Source organism: Lissotriton helveticus, chromosome 5_1 (assembly GCF_964261635.1).
Source record: "Lissotriton helveticus chromosome 5_1, aLisHel1.1, whole genome shotgun sequence".
NCBI classification, from domain to species: domain Eukaryota; kingdom Metazoa; phylum Chordata; class Amphibia; order Caudata; family Salamandridae; genus Lissotriton; species Lissotriton helveticus.
In genome coordinates, this window is record NC_136065.1 from 641,109,061 (window position 1) to 641,130,763 (window position 21,703).

Sequence of the window (21,703 nt, forward strand, 5' to 3'; positions counted from 1 at the left end):
AGGGGTAAAAATACTATTCCCACTCCAGTAAGTACAACAGTAGGGAAAGCGTTGGATAGCATAAGGGTAAAAATTACTATTCCAACTCCAGAGCGTGCAACAGTAGGGAAAGCGTTGGATAGCGTAGGGGTAAAAATTACTATTCCCACTCCAGAGAGTGCAACAGTAGGGAAAGCGTTGGATATTGGAAGGGTAAAAATGACTATTTCCACTCCAGAGAGTACAACAGTAGGGAAAGCATTGGATAGCGTAGGGGTAAAAATTACTATTCCCACTCCAGAGAGTGCAACAGTAGGGAAAGCGTTGGATAGCATAGGGGTAAAAAACTACTATTCCCACTCCAGAGAGTGCAACAGTAGGGAAAGCGTTGGATAGCGGGAGTGTGAAAATTACTATTCCCACTCCAGATAGTGCAACAGTAGGGAAAGCTTTGGATAGCGTAGGGGTAAAAATTACTATTCCCACTCCCGAGAGTGCAACAGTAGGGAAAGCGTTGGATAGCGTAGGGGTAAAAAATACTATTCCCACTCCAGAGAGTGCAACAGTAGGGAAAGCGTTGGATAGCGGGAGGGTGAAAATTACTATTCCCACTCCAGTGAGTTTAACAGTAGGGAAAGTAATGATTTAATATATTATTAAAAATAAATTAAATATCAATACCAATAAAACATTAATTGAAATTAATAACCAATTTAATATTATGTAATAATTAACCAGAAATACAACAACATATTAATTATTAAAAATTAATAACCTATTCATAATTATTTAACAACTAATTAATTTTCAATAACAAAAACATTAAAAATAAAAATTAATACCATTTAAAAATTAACAGTAAATTAATTATCAATACACAAAAAGTATTTTTAATATGTAATTAATTACAATTACATTACTTCCCACCCTATTCCCCTATAAACCCACATCCCACTACAGAAAATACATTAATACAATTATCATAATTATCAAATATTTAATTAATACAAAATAATTACCAATTAATAAAAATTAATTGCCAATCAATAGAAATTAATTACCAATTACAAATTAATTAACAATAAATTTAAAATCAATACCAATAAATGAAAAAAATTATTTACTTAATTACAATTAAATTACTTCCCACCCTATTCCCCTATAAACCCACAACCCGCTACAGTAAATAAATTTAGAAAATTAACATAATTAACAATCAATTAATACAAATTAATTGGCAATTAATAAAAAATAATTACAAATTAAAAAATAACAATAAATTCAAAATGAATACCAATAAATAAATAAAAATATTTAATTAATTACAATTAAATTACTTCCCACCCTATTCCCCCATAAACCCACAACCCGCTACAGAACTAAAAAGCAAAATTTAATTAAAAATTAATAATAATTGCTAAAAATTAATATTTAATTTAATATAATTAAATTACTTCCCACCCTATTCCCCTATAAACCCACAACCCGCTACAGAATTAAATTACGCAAAAATTAAATAACATAAAATTCAATACTTAAAATACATTAAACATACATTACAAAAATTAATATACTCTTTTTACACATATACTAACATACAAAACACTTTAAAAAAATTGATATTATTAAAAAATCTATATATTTAATGCCTATATTGTATACTTCGATATTTTGACTTCTATATTTTGAAAATCGATATTACTTACCTTAAATTCGATATTTTTAACCACTATATTGTGTCCATTCGATATTTTGTCCATTCTATATTTTTACTTCGATATTATGTCCATTCTATATTTTGGAATCGATATTATGACTGTTTACCATCCTGATGAAGGCCTCTTTGGTGTCCATTGATAAAATCACCATGGGAGTAGTTTTGTAGTTGGCCTTCTATATAAAAAGTAATACATTTCTGAAGTGGTCTGCCCCTGCCTTTGTGGGACAAATCCTCACTGAGCTGGATCGATTAGGTACAGTAAGTGGGGCATGAGTCTATTTGCCAGAATATTTGTATAGATTTTTGCGTTGGAGTTTAACAAGGCAATGGGCTGGTAGGAGCAACACTTGTCAGCAGATTTACCAGGCTTGTATATCAGGTTAATATTTACTTCGGCCATCAAGTGGGATACTGTTTGGTAAGATAGAAAAGAGTTAAATAGGGAAACCAATTGGGGGACCACAACATCTTTGAAATGCTTATAAAACCAATTTGTAAGTCTTTCTGGAACAGGGGACTTGCCTGGGTGATGGTGTAAATTTGCAGTGGAGACCACTTTCTCAATTATTAATTCCTCTCGCTTATCTATATTAGTTTCTGAGGCCTGCTCCATCGAACTGGATCCTTCTGATACAAGGCCACAAAAAGGTCCCTGGTGGACATCATTAGCTTCACTACTATAAGGGTGACATCCCTGCTTCCCTGAAAGGAGGGATTCGCCCTAGAGGATGTCTGAGCTCCGAGCCTTCCACCAGTAGCGAGCTGGTCTTGTTGCCCTGTCATAACATTTCTGGTAGTGGCAAAGCAAAGCTTTTTTTAATTTCTCTGTGACAAGAAGATCAATTTAACCTCAAAAAATCCTCCAGGGAGCCCATTTGTCTATGGTGGTCCAAGGCTTACTCAAACACTGTTTCCAGAGATACTGTTTAGTCCCATATATATGGTCTTGCCGCACTCTTTTAACAATACACTGTCCTCTAAAGATTATTTTGAAAGCCTCCCACACTACATTAGGGTGAATCTCTCCTGTATTTGTTTCCAAAAATAGTGCTTCCAGGAACACTAAAGTTTTTGATCTGGTTTCCCAGGCCATGGAACCCTTTGTTCAATTTCCTAAATGAAACCTCATCTGATTTGAAAAAAAAAAGCTAATGGCTATTAAGGTAAATATATTTCTCATAAATCAGACTTTGTTAAGGTCAAAGCAAATCAGCATGTATGGATGATTGCAGACATTGGGCCTGATTGAGAAAGGTAGCTTACAGTTTTGAGTGAGGTTAGACTTTTGAGTAAGTTTACTATTTTTCATTAGTCACAAACTCCGAGACTATGTTACTACTAAAATAAAAAAACACTAACAAGTCAAGTACCACTTATGGCCAGCAACTGGTTCTAAAACACCCTCCCCTAGAAAATAATTGAAATAGGGACTTAAAATAATTGGTATGATGCGGCAGAGTAAAGCAATCTAGATTCTACCAGTGAAGCTACTCCCTTGGCGTAAATGTGCCAACAGGGAAGCATCTTCTCCCTCTATACCGATAGGGGCCCTCTAAAGAACATTGTAAGGTTTTGCTTCAATGATCAGGTAGGAACGCCTTATGCCTCCTTCTAGCCCACATACCCCTAGGAATAAAAAAGGGTAGGTATTGCCTCCCAAGGCAGACGCAAGCAAGGAAAACATGCATCAGGTAGCCCGCCTTAAATATGGCTGGCCTCTGCTCACCTCAAAGGTGGTGACCTTGTGTCAGGTGTCAATGACTTACTTCCGGCAGAGCCAGAAAAGGCTTCATCTTTTGTTAATCTCGAGGGCTCCAAACTCCAAATGTGGTGAGGAGGCCACAGTTTGGTGGAGCAGAAGCCAACCTGATTTACAGAAGTGCACCCGTTCCACATATTCTGTGTGCAAGTAAGCATATGTATTTGTATTTATGCATCACAAACATATCTAGCTGAGAACAACTAAGTACTGTACATGATAGTGGTATTAGGAGCTAAAAAGAGTTTGTGTACATCTCTCAACGATTCCCTCAGTGGTTATAAACCATACCATCATTTTGGGTGGCTGTGAACTGCCATTCACCCAAGATTCTTGTGAATTCTCTTCTCAGGACATTTCCATGTAATCTCATGATGAAACAAACATTCATCCCATAGTCTTCTTACCATATTTGTCACAGTTTGAATTATCATCAGTACTTTTTTTACAATTAAGAATATTGAGATTAATTTAAACCTTTTGGGATGAAACCATCTAAGTAATTGATCCACACGCACTTCTGGTGAAGCAACCACAGTGCAGAAGAGGAGTAGCACAGGCGTAAAGTTTGTGGCAGAGGAGCAGGCTCTAATAAATGAGTAGACAACAGACACAGGCACAGCAGCAATCAAATCTGAGGTAAGCACAAGCAACAGAACAGTCAAGAACCACAGGCAGAGAAGCAGACATGAAGCATCAGTTCAGAGCGAGCTGAAGAGCTGTCACTGGATATTAGTAGAAGCAAAAAGGTAGCAAGCAGCCTGACTGGATCTGGCAATCAACCAGCGGCCACATAGAGCATCAAAAAGAATCCAGGAAGACCGATAGCAGCAAAGAACCAAGTAGCAGACACTGACAGCAGTTGTGAGCTCATGAAAGGCACTCTGCGCACATAAACAGCAGACGAACCACCAATTTGTGCCAGCAGCGTCAGAGAAGCAGCAATGGACCATGGTCTGCGCACATTTAAACATTCTGGGTCTGCAGGATATTTCTGTTGACTCACTAGTAGGGTGACTAACCGTTTGTAAATTTCACGGACCATCTGTAATTTGGACCTAACGTCCGTTGTCCGTGAGGATCTCTTTTACGGACACCTTGTGTCCGTAATTTTGGGCATTGCAGGGAACAGCACTGTTTCCCTGCATGAAGCCTCAGCTCCCTGATGGGACTGCCTCACACTCCTCCTCGGAGCACAAGAGCAGCCCCACCCTGCCCAATGGGCCAGTCTGGTCTGCAAAGCGTGTGTGGGTCTCCCACAGCCTCTGTCCAAGGAAGGGCATTCTGTCAGAAGGAAGAAATGTGCAAAAACACCAATACTGCCACGTGAGAATCCAGTTCAAGAAAAGAAGGTGGTGAAGGAAGTTTAAAAGAAGGGGCTAGAGTTCTTTCACAGTCTCATCATTTTAGAACTGATGCATTTTCAATATTCTATTCAAGGAAGCCATGCTTGAGGGAGAACATGGCGGCCGCAGGCTAGTGCGGTGCGCGCGCTAGACGCCGAAGCTCCCATGTCACGGAAGACTGCTTCTCCTCTGCTTTGACCTGTTGCTCCCTTGAAAATCCGATATGCAGGGGCGCACCTTTATCTGCACTAAATTAAATTAAAAATCTCTCTGAACCAAACCCCTAGCGATTCCCGACCGGACTGGGTTGAGACGCGGACTGCCGGTTTGTTCTCTTTCGCCCTACCCGCCCTACCTCGGATGTGCTACGACCTGCTACCTTCCGGCAGCTCTTCGCCCTTGCAGGGCCTGTGGCGCAGAGCAGCCGTGGAGCTTCGCCGGGGCCGTTCGGCGCGTGGGCTGCTCAGAGGTAGGTCTGGCTGCGCTAGTTCTGGGGGCGCAGAGATTCAGCTGCTGCTGGAACAGACTGAACTTGACAGCAAACGGCAGACGCGAGCGGGGGGCTTAGACTCCGGTGCTAGCAAAGGGTCTCAGGTGGAGATTACTGTGCACTCCGAGGGACCGCTGACAAAGTGCCACGAGAAGGGTAAGGAAATCTCACAAGGGGGAGCGAAAAATTTCAAAAGCATAATCAAAAATCTAGAAGAGATAAAAAGGGTCAGTCAGGTGTTACTACAACTACCAGAACCCCCTGTGCCAGGGATAGAGACAGAAAAAGTGGCAGCAATTGAGCCCTCTACCTCTGCCTCTGCCTCCACCCCAGCTATAAGCGAGTCCTCTTCTTCTAATTTTGTGGCCCTGACAAAAGAAAAGACAAGCCAGAAGCCCAAGACGAAAGTGCCTAAGACGAAAGCCAAAGGGAAGAGTCGTAAAAAAAGCTGTAAAAATGGTCAAGGGGGTGATAAGGCTCTGAATTCAACTAACAGTGTTGGGAAAATAACCCCCTCCCTACGCTCATTTTTCAAAGTCCTGCCTCAAGTCTTGGATTTAATTCCAGTCAACAGTCCGGACGAGAGCTCTAGTACTGATATTCCTTCTGTTCCTTCTATCAGCCAATCTACTACTGATATTGATACTGATATTGATCTGACTACTGTAAATCTTACCAGATCTCCAGGTATCTCTACTTCGGCAATTTTAACAACAGGTATGGCGGACCTACTGTCCCCTCCATCACTGACCTCTCCACCGCTGTCAGTATTAGCAAACACCCTGGATGATGAGGGAGAGGTCCAAGCTTTGACATCAACAGGTTCCCCAAAAAGTTTAGGGGAGAGAGAAGAGGAAGAGGGAGACAGTAATAAGATACCTACCAACACCGAATCTGTATTGGTAGCTCTGGCAGCTTCAATTGCCTCAATGAGAGAAGAGATCCGTAATGACTTTCTGGTCTCTAAGACAAACCAAAATGATATTCGGTCATCCTGTGAAGCTTTAGAGAGGAAAGTAGATGGCTTGGGTGAAAGAACGGAGGCGTTGGAAAGTACAGTGGGAGGGATGAAAGCCAACCTCGAAGCAGCTGAGCTAAAAATCCACAACCTACGGAGGGAAGGGGACGCGATGAAAGATAGAGTGGAATCCTTAGAAAATTATTCGCGCAGAAATATTCTACGTCTTCTAAAGATTCCAGAGGGAAAGGAAGGTGGAGACATTAAGAGCTTCATAGTGAACTTACTCAAGGAATCTTTGGACCTCGAGGAATCGGTTGAAGTGTTGGAGAAAGACATCCAGAGGATTCATCGCGACCCATTTCGACTCAACGCAGGCAGGTCTAAACCCCGGAAAATCCTCATCAACTTCCTCACTTATGCTCTAAAAGAGAAAATACTTAACACTGCACTTAAACTTAAATCCACAAAATGCTCTGATTTCCCCTTTGAGATCCGTTCCGATTTATCCAAGACTACGCTTGAAAGGCAGTGGGAGTTGGGACAGAAGATGGACAAGTTCAGAGCGGCTGGCGCAACAGTTCAAATGAGGTTCCCGGCCTTTCTACGCATTATGTACAACAACAAGATGCATAATGTTAGAACACTTCTTGAGGCGGATGAGCTTCTGGAGTCTATTCAAAATCATTCCCAGGGCAACTTTAAATGATCATAATCCCCCTGTCCACTCTGCCTACTCTTACTCGTTAGGTCATAAATTTAGTCTGCGAGAACACTTTTTTAGAGGCGATATGTAGGGCTATATGAGCTATTCAAAACCCACAGGGAAGCTCTGGATATAATAAAATTAAAAAAAATAAAAGAGAAGGCAAGCGGAAATGGGAGAAAGGGAGAAAGAGAGAAAGTAAAAGAGAAGGATAGGAAAAAAAAAATAGGAGGAAAAAAAAAAAAAAGAGAAGGGATGGAGAAAAAAGAAAGAAAAAATAGATATAATTTGGGGAAAATAAACAATAAATCAAAAGGGTGATGGCGGAAGTTGACTATATGTAAGCCTCTGCATAAAATAAAAGCACAAGATAAAGCACAGGTAATTCTTTAGTTTTTTTCTTCTTTTTAAAGGAGAGCACTCCGTGGCGAGGGAAGAGAGGCGTAGCCTGGCGCAAACCGGCCCAACAACTGGCCGGAGTAAGTATGGACGGGTTCTCCTAGGGGGTGGGGGAGGGGGGGCACAAAAGCATAAAAACTCAAAAATATCCTCAGGAGTTTGGTCCTTTAAAACAGATTCTTTTTATTTTAAACAGTCCAACTGCCATAGCTAGTATAGTTAGGATAATCAAAGCCAATAAAGATACCAATATTAAACTGTGCAGTATGGATACACACGTTAGGAAGGAACAATGACATCAGTACACTTCTTATCTTGGAACGTTAACGGTCTGCGCGTACAAGGGAGAAGAGAACGTATTCTACAATACCTGCGAGATTCCCCGGCGCAGATCATTATCATCCAAGAATCACATCTTTTAAAAAGTGAGGCAGACTCAATATTAAAAAAACAAAAGTGGATAGATAAATTTATAAGTACTGACCACAACGCAAATATAAGAGGTATCCTCTTAATTTGCAAAAAATCAGCAAATGTGCAGATTCTTGATTTCAGGGAGGACAATAGTGGAAGATGGCTTTTAGTGAAGCTCTCTATACAGGGGCGGGAGTACAACCTAGTCGGATATTATGGTCCTAACATAGACGATCCATCCTATCTAGAAAAAATAAGAAACAATTTAATAACCACTTCAGACCCCATAATATGGACAGGGGACTTCAATGTTATTCTGAATCCAAAACTAGACAAAACCACCAATAGCAGCAGACATAGATGTCAACCCCCTTCGAAAACTAGACAATCTCTTGAGGCGATTATGGAGGATATAGGTTTGGCAGATCTATGGAGAGAAAGAGCCGGCACCAAACCAGGGATATCCTATAGAAATCTAAAATACAAACATACGTCACAAATAGATTTTGCCTTGTTTAGCTACTGTCTCCAAAACTCCATATCTAACATCAAGTATATACCCTCCCACCTATCTGACCATTCAGCTCTTTTGTTTATATTAAAACTCCAAGATCATAAAAAACATCTCTCTTGGTCATTTGACCGAACCATTTTATTGGACCCGGAGGAAGTAACATATTTTAAGTCCGAAGCCAGGATGTTCTTAGATATCAATCTGGGTTCGACCTCTCTTGATACGGTCTGGGAGACTCTTAAAGCATATCTGAGAGGTTGTATCACAAATAGAGCCTCCTATTTGAGAAAAATCTATCTATCAAAAATCCAGAATCTTGAACAGGAGCTGGAGACAATCGAACATAGACTTGGGGCTTCCATCGGGACACTACAAGATCAAAAAAACATGTCAGATCTGAGAAATCAGTTAGAAAACATCCTACAAGAAAGGGTTTCAAAGAGATGGGAGGCGAGTAAAATATCCAGTTTCAAATTTGGAGAAACTGCGGGTAAGATCTTAGCCTGGAAGGTTAAAGCGGACCAAGCCAAAAACCATATAAGAGGGATCATGGTTGAGGGGGAAAGTGAGCTCAGGTCATCAAATCTAGAAATCAGTACAGCCTTCAAGAAGTTTTTTGGGGAAATATACAGGGAAGACATTATTGATAACCAACAGGCAAGGAATATATGGCTGAATCAGATACCCCTATTACACCTCTCGCCTGCACAAAGTGAGGCAATAGAGATGGATATTTCAGAGTCAGAAGTAAGAAAGGCCATTTCGTCATTAAAACACGGCAAAGCTACAGGCCCTGATGGACTCCCCGGAGAACTGTATAGAGCTTTGGCTGATACAACTGTCCCTATTCTAAAGGCCCTCTTTAATGGCATCTTGAAGGACGGCACCGATCCCCCTCGATCATGGAGTGAGGCCACTATAGTTTTGATCCCTAAACCCGGCAAATACCCAACTTTATGTGGGTCTTACCGCCCTATATCATTACTGAATAATGATTATAAGATATTTGCTTCCATCCTAGCAGCTAGACTGGGTTCAGTAGTGGGGGAAATAATCCATCGGGACCAGAAGGGATTCATTAAAGGGCGTCAGCTTTCTGACCTAACATACGAACTAGTGGGGGCAATTGACATCGCCTCATCTTTTTCTCTACCGCTCGCAACTCTAACCCTAGACGCGGCTAAAGCTTTTGACAGGGTAAATTGGGCCTATTTAAATGACGCCCTAAGGAAGTTTAACTTAGGGGAGAAACTCTGCCGTGCAATAAAGCTTATGTACAAATCACCCTCTGAACGGCTTCTAATAAACGGCACACTGTCTGAAACACTCGGGATCTTTAGAGGTACTAGACAGGGCTGCCCACTTTCCCCCCTCCTCTTCAACCTATACATAGAACCGTTTGCGGAAGTTCTAAGACGGGAAGGCTCTATTCCATCTTTTAGGTTCGGGTAGTGGGAAAAACGGGTAGCTCTGTATGCAGATGACATCTTAGTCTTTACCTCAGACCCGGAGATTGCACTCCCAGTAGTAATAAAGAGAGCTGAAGAGTTTGGCCGAATCTCGGGTTATGAGATTAACTCAAGCAAAACTGACATCATGGCATGGAACATCCCCGACTTACGGCTAAACATAACCAATTCAATAAGATATCTGGGAATCCGGGTAGTGCAAGACGTCGCTCAAATTGCTCAAGTTAATCTTGAGAGAATCTTCAATGAAATCAAGAAACTACTAAAATCTTGGTCTAATCTTCCATTGACTATCCTAGGCAGAGTAAGTCTGATAAAGATGTCAATCCTTCCTAAATTTACTTTTATATTTAACACTATTCCTCTCGCATTTGACAAAACAGTATTAGAGAAATGTCAGAGAGAGCTCAATTCTTTCGTTTGGGGCTACAAATCGGCAAGAATATCATGGAAAAAGCTGAGAAGGAGGAGGGAAAAGGGGGTCTATCTCTGCCTGATTTGCAATACTATGCGTGGGCATTCCAACTATCTCATTCGAGAATGCTTTTAAAAGTGCCATCTAATACATCAATAGGCCTCATATTTAAGGCCATGCTGATTGGTGCTGGATTACCAACTAACGGCTACATGTTTAAGTTTGGAGATAAGAAATACTTTAAAAAAGTCAAATTAAAGATTCTTATGTCCCAAGTGAAGTTATGGTCACATATAAGGAAGAACCTGGGTTTGTCATACTACTCTAACTTCGCACCCATCTGGGAATCTCCAGGGCTGCCTTCTTGCCTGGATGACAGGCTTACTACTCCGTTGAGAGCAGGAGGGATATCAACATGGGGAGATGTGTTGGCAGGCGAATCACTGAGGCCCTGGGAGGAGTTGCGGGACCAGCGGGGTATAGAGCTTTCGAGGTTTAAGTTTTTACAATTAGATAGCTGGGTCAAAGCATCGAACAGGTCAGGGGCAACACTTGGGAAGCATAGCATCACTGAAGAGAAACTGGTAGTGCAATCAGTAGGGGGCAAAGAGGTTTCGCAGTGGTATTGGAGCTTGCTAGAAGAGATAGATGGAGAATTCATCCTCCCGGAACAACTATGGGGCACAGAACTTGGTGCTCAGAGTATCGAAACCTGGCAGAATTCCTGTACCTTGCTATATAAGTGTGTCAAACCTGCATGGCTCAGGCGTAATCATTTTTTTACAATGCACCGAGCATATTTTACACCGTTAAAGCTATCTAAATTTATCCCAGGTAAGAAATGTAACAAATGTGGCCATATCGCAGCTTCAGATATCCACATGTTTAAGGAATGCCCTAACATATCACAGTTTTGGAACGAAGTGAAAGCAACCCTGGACTCTATTCTTAACATCTCGATCTCCATCACACTTTCCTTGATTATATTTGGATGGGACAACAGCATAAAGGGCCATGCAAGGACATTTCTGTTCTATGCTATATTGCTTGCAAGAAGAGAGATATGCAAGGTCTGGACTAAAAATCTAGCACCAACACACGCAAACTGGTTATCATCTCTCTATGCAACCTCTAAAACAGACATGTCGAGATCAGGTGGTGAACGCGGTCGGGCTTTCTGGAACTTTTTAGTTCTTTGGAGATAGTAACCGGGGGTTTTTTTTTGGTTTTTTTTTCCCCGGTCCTATGATTATGCCTTGGAACTCCAAGAACTAGGCCCCCTCAATCGGCTCCGAAGGCTAGTTCAACTGATCAAAACATCAAGTTCGGAGTCACTACCCATGATACTCTTCGGGCCATCTCCTGCCGGTTCCCACCAATCGTGTTATCAGGGGCAGGGGTTACCTTGCACTATGAGTACATGTATGGCAGTTGGAGGCTGAATAAGAGTGGGCCAGGCAAATGAGGATAACAAAAAAAAAAGAAAAAAAAAAAAAGGAAGCCATGCTTGCCGCTTTTTTATTTTATGCAACTAACACCCATTGACAAAGTCAATAGATCTGGCTTGTTGCAGGTGTAACGGTACTTGTTGTGTTATATAACTGGATACAATGACAGAAGAAGCAAAATACCAGTCAGGTGGTACACTATTCTAAGCACAGATGTTTAGCTTAGGTGTTTTAAGCCACACCTTTAATTACATCGAACACCCCCTTTGAAGAGACCCCCCAGTTATTTCATCCCACTTAAATCCCTGGAAAAAACACCATGCCACAGTCACCACATGCCCTGGCACTGTGCATCATGCATGACTCATGTCTTCCACTTTTCAGATTGTCTATGTGCAACGGCATAGTGAACCCTATCTCCAACCCACCCCTTGCCTTAGGAACTACAGCAAGGGTGAAATTCTTAATGGGCCTCTTCTGTCTCTGCAGACAAAGGCTCAGGTCATAATTAATATGAAAAGGTGGGCGAGTGAATAAGTGAAGGGATGGGTGGATGGCTGGATAGATTAGTGAAAGGGTGAATGGATGACTGTAAGGGTGAAGGGATGGATACTGAGAGAAAGGATGGATGGATGAGTGAGTGGAAGGATGGATGAGAGAAAAGGTAAATAGATGTATGTATGGGTGGAAGGGTAGATGGATGGGTAAAAGGGTGGATGGGTGAGTTAAAGGATGGATGGATGAGTGAAAGGTTGGATGATGGGGGAGTGAATGGGTGGGTGCATCAGTGAAATGATGGATGATTGATTAATTGATAAGTGAAAGGGTGGATGGATGGACGGATGAGTGAAAGGGTAGATGTAAGGGCGGATGTGTGAGTGAAAGGGAGGGTAGATGGACAAAAGGATAGATAGATGAGTGGAGGAGTGAAAAAGAGGATGGATGAGAGAAAGATTATATGAGTGACAGGGTCAATGGATGGATTCATGATTGGATGAGTAGATTGATGGGTGGAAGGAAGGATGGCTAATTGAAAGGGTCAATGGAGAGAGAAAGGGCGGATGGATGGATGACTGAAAGGGTGAATGGGTGGAAGGATGAGTGACTGGGTGGATGGATGAGTAAGTGAAAGGATGGCTGGGTGGTTGAGTGAGTGAATGGATGGATGGGTGGAAGAGTGGATGGATGAGTGTACCGATGGATAGGTTGAAAGGGTGGATGGAGGGATGGATGAGTGAAATGATGGAAGGAAGTATACATGATGGATAGGTTTACAAATGGTTGAATATGTTTGGATATGGATGGGCTTAACTATATACTATATACTATTGCGCAACCTCCTCTGATGGATCTGTAAAACTTACCTTTTGGCCTGAAGTTTTGTCCTGAATTTTGACCTCCTGTCCTGAATTTTTGTCCTGAATTTTTACACTCACCATCCTGAATTTGCACCCATGCCAGTTGGTCACACTCCTCACGAGGAGGACATGGTTGGGATGGAGCACCTTTATATTGCTCATAAACACCCCCACTCCACCCTGAGAAGGATGTAATCACTTTCACACAAACCCACTGAACAAGTAGTTTTTCATCTCCCACATCACCTGGATCACTCCAGACCAGATCACTCTCATGCAAAGCTCATACCCAGCTTATACACTAAATTATCTTACTTAGTACTGCATAGGCTTCTCCAGGCTTGGCGAAACACGCCGCTTTAAACTTCGCAGGAAGGCCGTTGCACCAAATACCATAGTTTCTTGGACTTATTCTGGGTATGTTTTTCAATTCCTTCACCTCATCCAGGGTAAAGGAGTGCCCTCCAACCTGCATGTAATAAGAAACGAGGATTACGCGAGGTTTGTAAAATCATGCTTCCCGCCCTCCACCATTGCAACTTTTGAGTAGAGTCCTCCGATGATGTAGTCAACGACATTACCTTGGGCTCCATTATGCTCATGGAGTTTATGGAGCAGATAGGAAAAATTACCTATATTTAGATCACAGGACTTTTTTTTCTCACTTTGCACTATTATTAAAACATCCCCAATATTTTCGGGGATTGCAGTGCATTTACTCCAACAACACCGTGCATCCCCTGGTAATTCTCGGCGATGTTTCTAACAATCATTTGCTTCTGAAGAAAGCTGAGGGAATTAACAACGGTAGCAATGTTTTGTTTTCCAAACATAGGTGTCCAGGCTTAAGCATGGGGAACACAGTAGCTGGTAGAGGAATTACCAGGGCAGCCTTAACGATTTATTTACCAGCTAACTTTAAAATCGGGAAATTATTTCTTTCCAAAATGTCCTTGATAAATCAGTTGCTCAGACTGTGAAAAAAGAAAAAACAACGTGCTGAATATACGGGAGGAAATTAGACTGAGATGTTTATTTATTGAAAAAGATAATTGTTCCTTCTTTGTTTGAACGTGCATAAGTTAACATTGTAGAACATACATACACATAAATTGTCTCCTTTTTTGCATCAGGTGTCCTTAGAACACCATACATTTAAAAGTCAGTGAGTGTTAAGTGGTTATTACAGCAAGTGACATTGAAAGGTCATATGGTCCTGAAATGGAGCCAGCTTAACGCAGAAGGATCGTGACTTCAAAACAGATGGGCTGTCCAAAATTCTTGGATATAAGGGTGGAAGGAAGCTTTGCACAGCTCTTTCTCTGTGAGATCTAATGGCCGCTCTCCTATCTATCTATCTATCTATCTATCTATCTATCTATCTATCTATCTATCTATCTATCTATCTATCTATCTATCTATCTATCGATCTATCTATCTATCAATCATCACTGAAAAAAACAAAGGTGAAAGGGAAGTTATAGTTAGGTTCACACACAAAACTATAAAAATTCAGCATTTATAGATATCACAAGTAACTATAACTTGTGCCCTCAGGTAACTATAACTCGCCCACCAAGCACAGTTTTCTCATCAATATTTTCACTGAAAATTTTGCAGTGATATTATCACTGATGTGATAGATGTCATCAGTGATGTAATATTTGAGGTAATTAGCAGCGCATGGGGAGGGCATGAGTTATAGGGCCCGATGTAGGTCGGTCGGTAACGGCCGAAAATCGGTATTTTCGGCCGTTACCGACCGGTATTTGAGCTTTGGTATGTACGGACACATATTTTACAGAATCGGTAAATTTACCGATCGGTAAATTTACCGATTCTGTAAAATACCGATTCGGTAGTTATACCTATTCGATATTTTTGATATGTAGGTGGGACTCTTCTGAGTCCCACAACCCTTACAGAATCTGTATTTTACCATCAAATATATTTGATGGTAAAATACCGATTCAGGTGTGCATGCACATGTGTGCATGCACACCTGTGCCATATGACAGGCAGACCTGCCCTTAGGGCAGGTATGCCTGCCACATGGCCCCGAACCTTTTTTGGGGGTGCTAGAGGGTGTCAAAGTGACACCCCCTGCACCCTTGGCAATATCTGTATTTACCGATTCGGTAAATACCGACCGGTAATGCCCCATTCATTCCTATGGGCTGCAAAGCCCATAGGAATGAATGGAGCATTACCGGTTGGTATTTACCGAATCGGTAAATACAGATATTTTCCGATTCGGTAAATGGAACATCTGGATGTTCCTACATACCCCCCCTTCTTATTTACCGATTTTTAATTACCGAATCGGTATGATTCGGTAATTAAAAATCGGTAAATGATTCCTACCTACATCTGGCCCTCAGTTACCTAAGTGCCCAAGTTATAGTTACCAGAGATAACTATAACTATAACTGCTGAATTTCTATAGTTTTGCGTCTGTAAAATCTGTACCTAACTATAATGTTCCTGTAACCTTCGCTTATAAAAAAAAGTTCTACAGGTTTATTGTATTTTCAGTGTATAACATTCCTTTACTTTTTTGAGTGAATTTCGACACTTTTTAAATGCTATTTCCTAACTGTAACGTCCTTCTAACCTTTGATTTTGTGTGAATGTGTGAATGAATGTACGAGTGGGTGTGTAAGTGGCTGGATGTGTGTGTAAGTGGGTGTGAGTGTGTGAATGGGTGTGTGAGTGGGTGTGTGAATGGCTGTGTGATCCTGAGTGGATACGGGAGTGGATTTGTGGGTCTGTGAGTGGGTAAGTGAGTGGCTAAATAGGTATGTGAGTGGTTGTTTGGGTGTGTGAATGTGTGATTGGGTGTGTAAGTGGGTATGCAAGTGGTTGTGCGGGTCTCTGAGTAGGTGTGTGAGTGAATTTCGACATTTTTTAAATGCTATTTCCTAACTGTAACGTCCTTCTAACCTTTGATTTTGCGTGAATGTGTGAATGAATGTACGAGTGGGTGTGTAAGTGGCTGGATGTGTGTGTAAGTGGGTGTGAGTGTGTGAATGGGTGTGTGAGTGGGTGTGTGAATGGCTGTGTGATCCTGAGTGGATACGGGAGTGGATTTGTGGGTCTGTGAGTGGGTAAGTGAGTGGCTAAATAGGTATGTGAGTGGTTGTTTGGGTGTGTGAATGTGTGATTGGGTGTGTAAGTGGGTATGCAAGTGGTTGTGCGGGTCTCTGAGTAGGTGTGTGAGTGGTTTTGTTGGTCTGTGAGTGGGTGTGTGAGTGGCTGTATGGGTGTGTAATCAGTTGTGTGGGTGTGCAAGTGTGTGTTTGTTTGACTTGGTATACTTGGCGTGGTTCCCCTAACATTTTTGCCTTTACCAACTGTAATTTTGATGGTGTCCTGGATTTCATTATTGCTGGCTTAAGATTCTTTGGGCACTTTGCCACTGCTGTTCAGTGTCAAAGTGCAAGTGCTCCCTAGGGAAACTGTTTTTCTGATTGGTTATCCATGATTGGCATATTTGGTTTACTGGTAAGACCCTAGTAAAGTGCACTGTGCACGCCCAGGGCCTGTAAATCAAATGCTACTAGTGGGTCTGCAGCACTCATTATGCCACGCACGAGTAGCCCAGTAAGTGTATCTCAGATCTGCCTCTGCAGTGTCTGCACACACAGTTTTAAACTACCACGCTGAATTGGCAAGTTTAACCACTTGCCAGACCCAAACCTTCCCATTCTGTACATGTAAGACACCCCTAAGATAGGCCCAGTGGGTAATTTGTGAAAGAATAAGTGCCGGGGTCTCGTTAGGAGGCCTCCGCAGCTTACACCGCCCTTGCTACAGCAGGCGTTGCCAGCGACAGTCCCAACACAACAACAAATCAGCACACTAGTACTAGTGTGACCCTTCAGACTACCCCAGGCCCCAAATGCTACAGAAATAGCTTGGCAGCAGTTTTTAATAGGTAATGAATTATTAGGCAATTGCTGTTCTGCTGATCTTTAAACTATCCAAACAGCACCACCAAGTGGCAGCTGTAATTAGTGCCGGGGTTAACAACAAAGTGCTGGTGCCGAGCACCGGAAACCACAGCTCAAATTAAGCACTGAGTAGGCCCAAGGTACACCCTTGGGCAAGTATGCAGTTTATGTAATAGGTAGGACATGTACTGGAGTGTGTGACATCTCCTGATAGTGAAATACTGCCAAGTTGATTTGGACGCTTCTGGGGCGTGTCTGGGGTATGACACCCTTAAATGCATTCTTGGTTTAGTAGTTAGGTCACTTTTTGGAGTGGACATATCTACAGTGACTGGTTTACCAAAGAATAAGTAAATCTACACCCATAAATGTACTCCTTGAATGGGTGCAAATGTACTACCTTTTGGAAATTACAAACATTGGTAGTAGTAGGTTTGAAAAGCTGTGCCAGTCTCAGGTTTCCAGGCATACTATTGGCAATCAAACAACTGAAAGTTGATGGGATGAGTGTTTGCAAATAGTCCTACCAGGGCCAATCGCTCTGGGTTGCACTCCAACCCATAATTTTTCACCAGCTGTGCCACTCTAGGCAGAGGCCCAATGAATGCAAATCAGTACTGACCCAGTTCCTCATAGAAACAGTCCATCCGGAACCTTGCTCATTTCACTGTCTCCACCTTGCAACCCACTGCTTTTTTAGTTGGGAAATTTGATATTCACATCCTGACAAATCTCACTGACTAAGCTACATCCCTCTTCATATGCTTGTACAGCCACTTCTGCAATACTGATCGTGCTGGCTCACATGTTTTGCCAATGCTATCTTCAGAAGGTGTTCCCTCATTTGCATGGGGGCATGCAATTGAGCAAATCGCTTTCCTTGGTCACCTACTCCATATTATGGATACAGGCCCAGAGGGCAAACAGGCCCTTAAGAAGTAAAGTCACAGTGCAATACAAAAAAGTGGTGCATTGTCAGTGCGCCTCCTTAAGTCAGCCCTCTGGGGGGGGTGGGGGGGGGGGGGGAGGAGGCCCCATGACCCCTCAGAATATTTGCCTACAGGCAGGTACAGTCGCTCACTAGACCTGCATTTTAACAGAGCATGCCATCATAATTGTGAAACACTGAACAGCTTGTAAACATCCGCTCCATATTTCACTGAATGTCCTGCATCCAGGGCAGGCGCAGGTTCACAGATGCCGTGAGGGCAGCTCATTACTTATAATAGGGCTCACTGTCTCTGTTAGCTCACGGCATACCTGTTTAAACTGTAGCACAAAGAAGTACAATGTGCCCTATCTGTAATAAGTGCCCAGGTGGTTGATGTGAGTGAAGTGATATTTGACCCATTGGTTTGAGGTGAGAAATGGAGAAGTTTGCAAAAATTTTAGTGGCGTAGGAGAGAGCACATTGAAAGTGGAAGCCTAGCGCAAATGAGAATGGAATGACCGGTGAAGAAGTGAAAGAAGCAGCGATAGTAGTTTTTCATATTGGTGGCATCTACACCCATGCTCATCTTGTGACTGCCCAATATGGAGACAATGGTACCCTCTAGGCATGGATACTGGGCAAACTGTAGAGAGAACGGGCCTACAGGAGAAGTAATTACATGCATCCAAGACAAATGGATATTCATTGGAGGAGAAGGGCAGGTTGTCTCAGTGCTAAGGAACCACTGGGGAGCACAAGAAAGTGTCTCGAATAAAGTGTTAATAGAAAAGGGTTTCACATGAAAAGTACTGTGCCTATATTGAGGGACAATACCAACTTGAGTAGTGTGTGGGGCAAGAAGTACTATAAGCAGTGGATAAGAGAAGTAGTATTCATGTTACCAGACATTTAAATGGATGTTCATGCATTGATCCCATGCAGCATGTTCTTACAAATGAGGCAAAATTATCAGATGCTACAATGCATCACCGATTGGGTGGGTACGAAAAAAGTAACACACAATCACAATGTTTACCATGCATGTTATATGATTGGCCCTATTGTCATGATCAAAGAACACTACAGAAAAAATCTTTACGGTGTGGTACCAGAATATTGTAGCCAGTATATCATCCGACATAAATATTGTATTTTTTTCCAAAAATATCGCCCTATAAGAGTTAATAGAAAATGTGTACCCAATGGGATGGCTTTTTGTAAATGATATTTAGGATACAATGTATATGACGACCAGGATATCTGAATACAATATTTTCTGCCATGCAACCATACTGTGATGTGAGTACTATTACTAGAACTATCAAGCCACACCTTATATACGTATGCCCCTTCCCCAGACTATCAGAGGCAAAACCTTGTACTAGTGCATGGAATTCTCTCTACAGCCTGAGGCGTTCACGAGTTTAACTTTGGTCACAAGTGAGGCACATGTCAATTACCTCTTTTTGAAATCTGATACTCCCCAAGTTGTTTGTTCAGAGAAGGAGATCCATCTTTCGACAGTTTGGTGATCAAACTATGGGCTTCATTTGGAGTTCAGCTGATGGGTTACTTCATCACAAACGTGATCGGATGTATAGTTCTTCAAGGTAGGGAGAGCACTGTTCATTACAGTGTTGCATGTGATGTAACAAGTCTTAAATGTGATACATCTTCAAGCGGTGGTCAGTGACGGTATTTAAAGTAGGAAATGTGGGTTTGAATTTCTTGAGTCTACCATTGTATTAGTATGAAGGGTGGACCTGTGTCATGCAGGAGTCTAATTTGGAACTCCAGTTAGCAGTGCACAGTTGTGTCCAGAACGGAGGGGCCAAAGGCTTTCATGATGGTTCTGAAATCTCCTTCAGATGTCAAGATATAGCATTGCACAAAAGTGAGAGTAGGTACCATGCTGTCTGTGTGTTTGTGTGGAATGAGTTTTAAAGGATGGTTATAGTAGGGAATATGCAGAAAGGGAGGTAAGCATTTACTGTTCTTAACTCCACAGCTATATACCTTGAAGTTATATGTATCACCAAGGCATGTATATGTGGAGTTAGGTATTTTTTTATCTGTTCTGTGGAGAAGTTGTTGCATTTCTAGTCTGAACAATTTCTGCCTGGATGTGATAGGGAGCCAATGCAATATTTCGGTTCTTAGAACCGGGATTGATTTTTCATTGGTATTCCACCTTAAGATCTATACAAGATATGCAGATGTGAAGTTAAGAATAATAAATCTATACTTACCTACAAGCACTTACTTTCTCAATATTTTAGTCCTTGATATCTTAGTTACAATATTTTAGTAGCATAATATTTCTGTAGTTGATATTTTAACATACAACCGTATGTTTTGGAGGCTTCTGTGATTGTGACTGTGTACTAAGTAAACTAGATTGTGCAGATGAGTTTTATTCTGGTGGACTTAAGTATTTGAATTCAGTCTGGTCATCTGGCCAACGTGACCTGCACATAAAGCAAGAGTATAATAGTGTGGCGTCACATTTCCTAAAACACTTTCTTAAATTGTTTTTTTTTCAGTGCATGAAGACCAGGCAAAATGTTACTTTGCCAAGAGAACTGGAAACCATCGTATTTATTGTGGCTTCCTAATGGGACTTTTTTGTAGCTACAAGGTTAGAACTTTGACTCACCACCATCACTGACAACTAGGATGTTGCATGTACTGTTCATTATGATAGGCATTGACAAAGCCATTAGGTATGATATTTTTTACAGTTCTTGTAAAGAATGGCACCCAACATATAGGCACACATACACAAATTCAGCATACACACACACAGAAATACAGTATGAACAACATCTCAAATGCATCTTACAACCATTTTGACTATGTTGTATAGACGTTCTGTCACTGATGCACTCAGGGTCTTATTTATGAGAGCACTGTGCCAATATTGCATCACTCAAAGTGGTGCATGTATGATGCTGGGGTCTCATAAAGATTTGTGAAGCCATGCAAAGTCACCCTACATGGCTTTGAGTGGCCTCATAAATCACGAGTAAGGTGATGCAGAGCAAATGGGGAACAGCGTTTACAACGCAACTTTTACAACGCAGAACCTTTACCACGCAACTTTTACAACGCAAGTCGTTACAACGACTTGCGCTGGGGGGCCGCTCTATGATAGGGAATAGTTAATTTACTATCCAAAACCTTCCCTACTATCCACGGGGACTGGAGTTGGAATAGTAAATTAAACTATTCACTATCCAGCACCCCCCAACGCAAGTCGTTGTAACGACTTGCGTTGTGCAAGTTGCATAGTAAAGGCATGCGTTGTAAAAGCATGTGTGGTAATGACATACATCCGAGCAAATCAGTGTGTCACCTTATTCTGCACCCGGGATGTATTTAATTGGTGTTGCAGTGAGTTTTCCCACACAACACCCATGGAGTTTGATGCTGCCCTAGATTTACAAAGTGATGTAAACCTAGGAAGCATTAAATCCGGATGCCTCCCAAGGTGAGGTGTAACGAGGAGAAATATGTTTATTTCTCTAGGTTTTATTTCCTCTTTCTATGTGTGCTGAATTCTACAGCTAAAATAGAAAGAGAAAAACGCCTCATAGGATTGTTTTTGCAGGAAGGTGCCCCTTCCTGCACAAAAACAATGCTGCCTGCAATTGAGGCACTCTTGCACCATGATGCAAGGGTGCCCACATTGGCGCTAGGCTGACAAAATGGCACCAGTGCAAGCACAAAGGACAGGAATGTACTGTTGTGCTTAAATCCGGTGCATATCTTCCCTTCGACTTTGGCATGTACCAGCCCAACAACAAGGTGCTTTACTGTACTGCCACATGCCAAAATACCATAA

General features: G+C 41.8%; 1 protein-coding gene across 1 annotated transcript in view; it reads right to left on the bottom strand.

Moving 5' to 3' along the window:
- Nucleotides 1–21,703, bottom strand: part of LOC144753326 (guanylin-like) — a 45,129-nt gene that overhangs the window by 18,671 nt on the left and 4,755 nt on the right. The window contains exon 2 of the mRNA XM_078641062.1: nt 13,291–13,444. Coding sequence (XP_078497188.1) covers nt 13,291–13,444 — 154 coding nt within the window. The remainder of the gene's footprint in view (nt 1–13,290; nt 13,445–21,703) is intronic.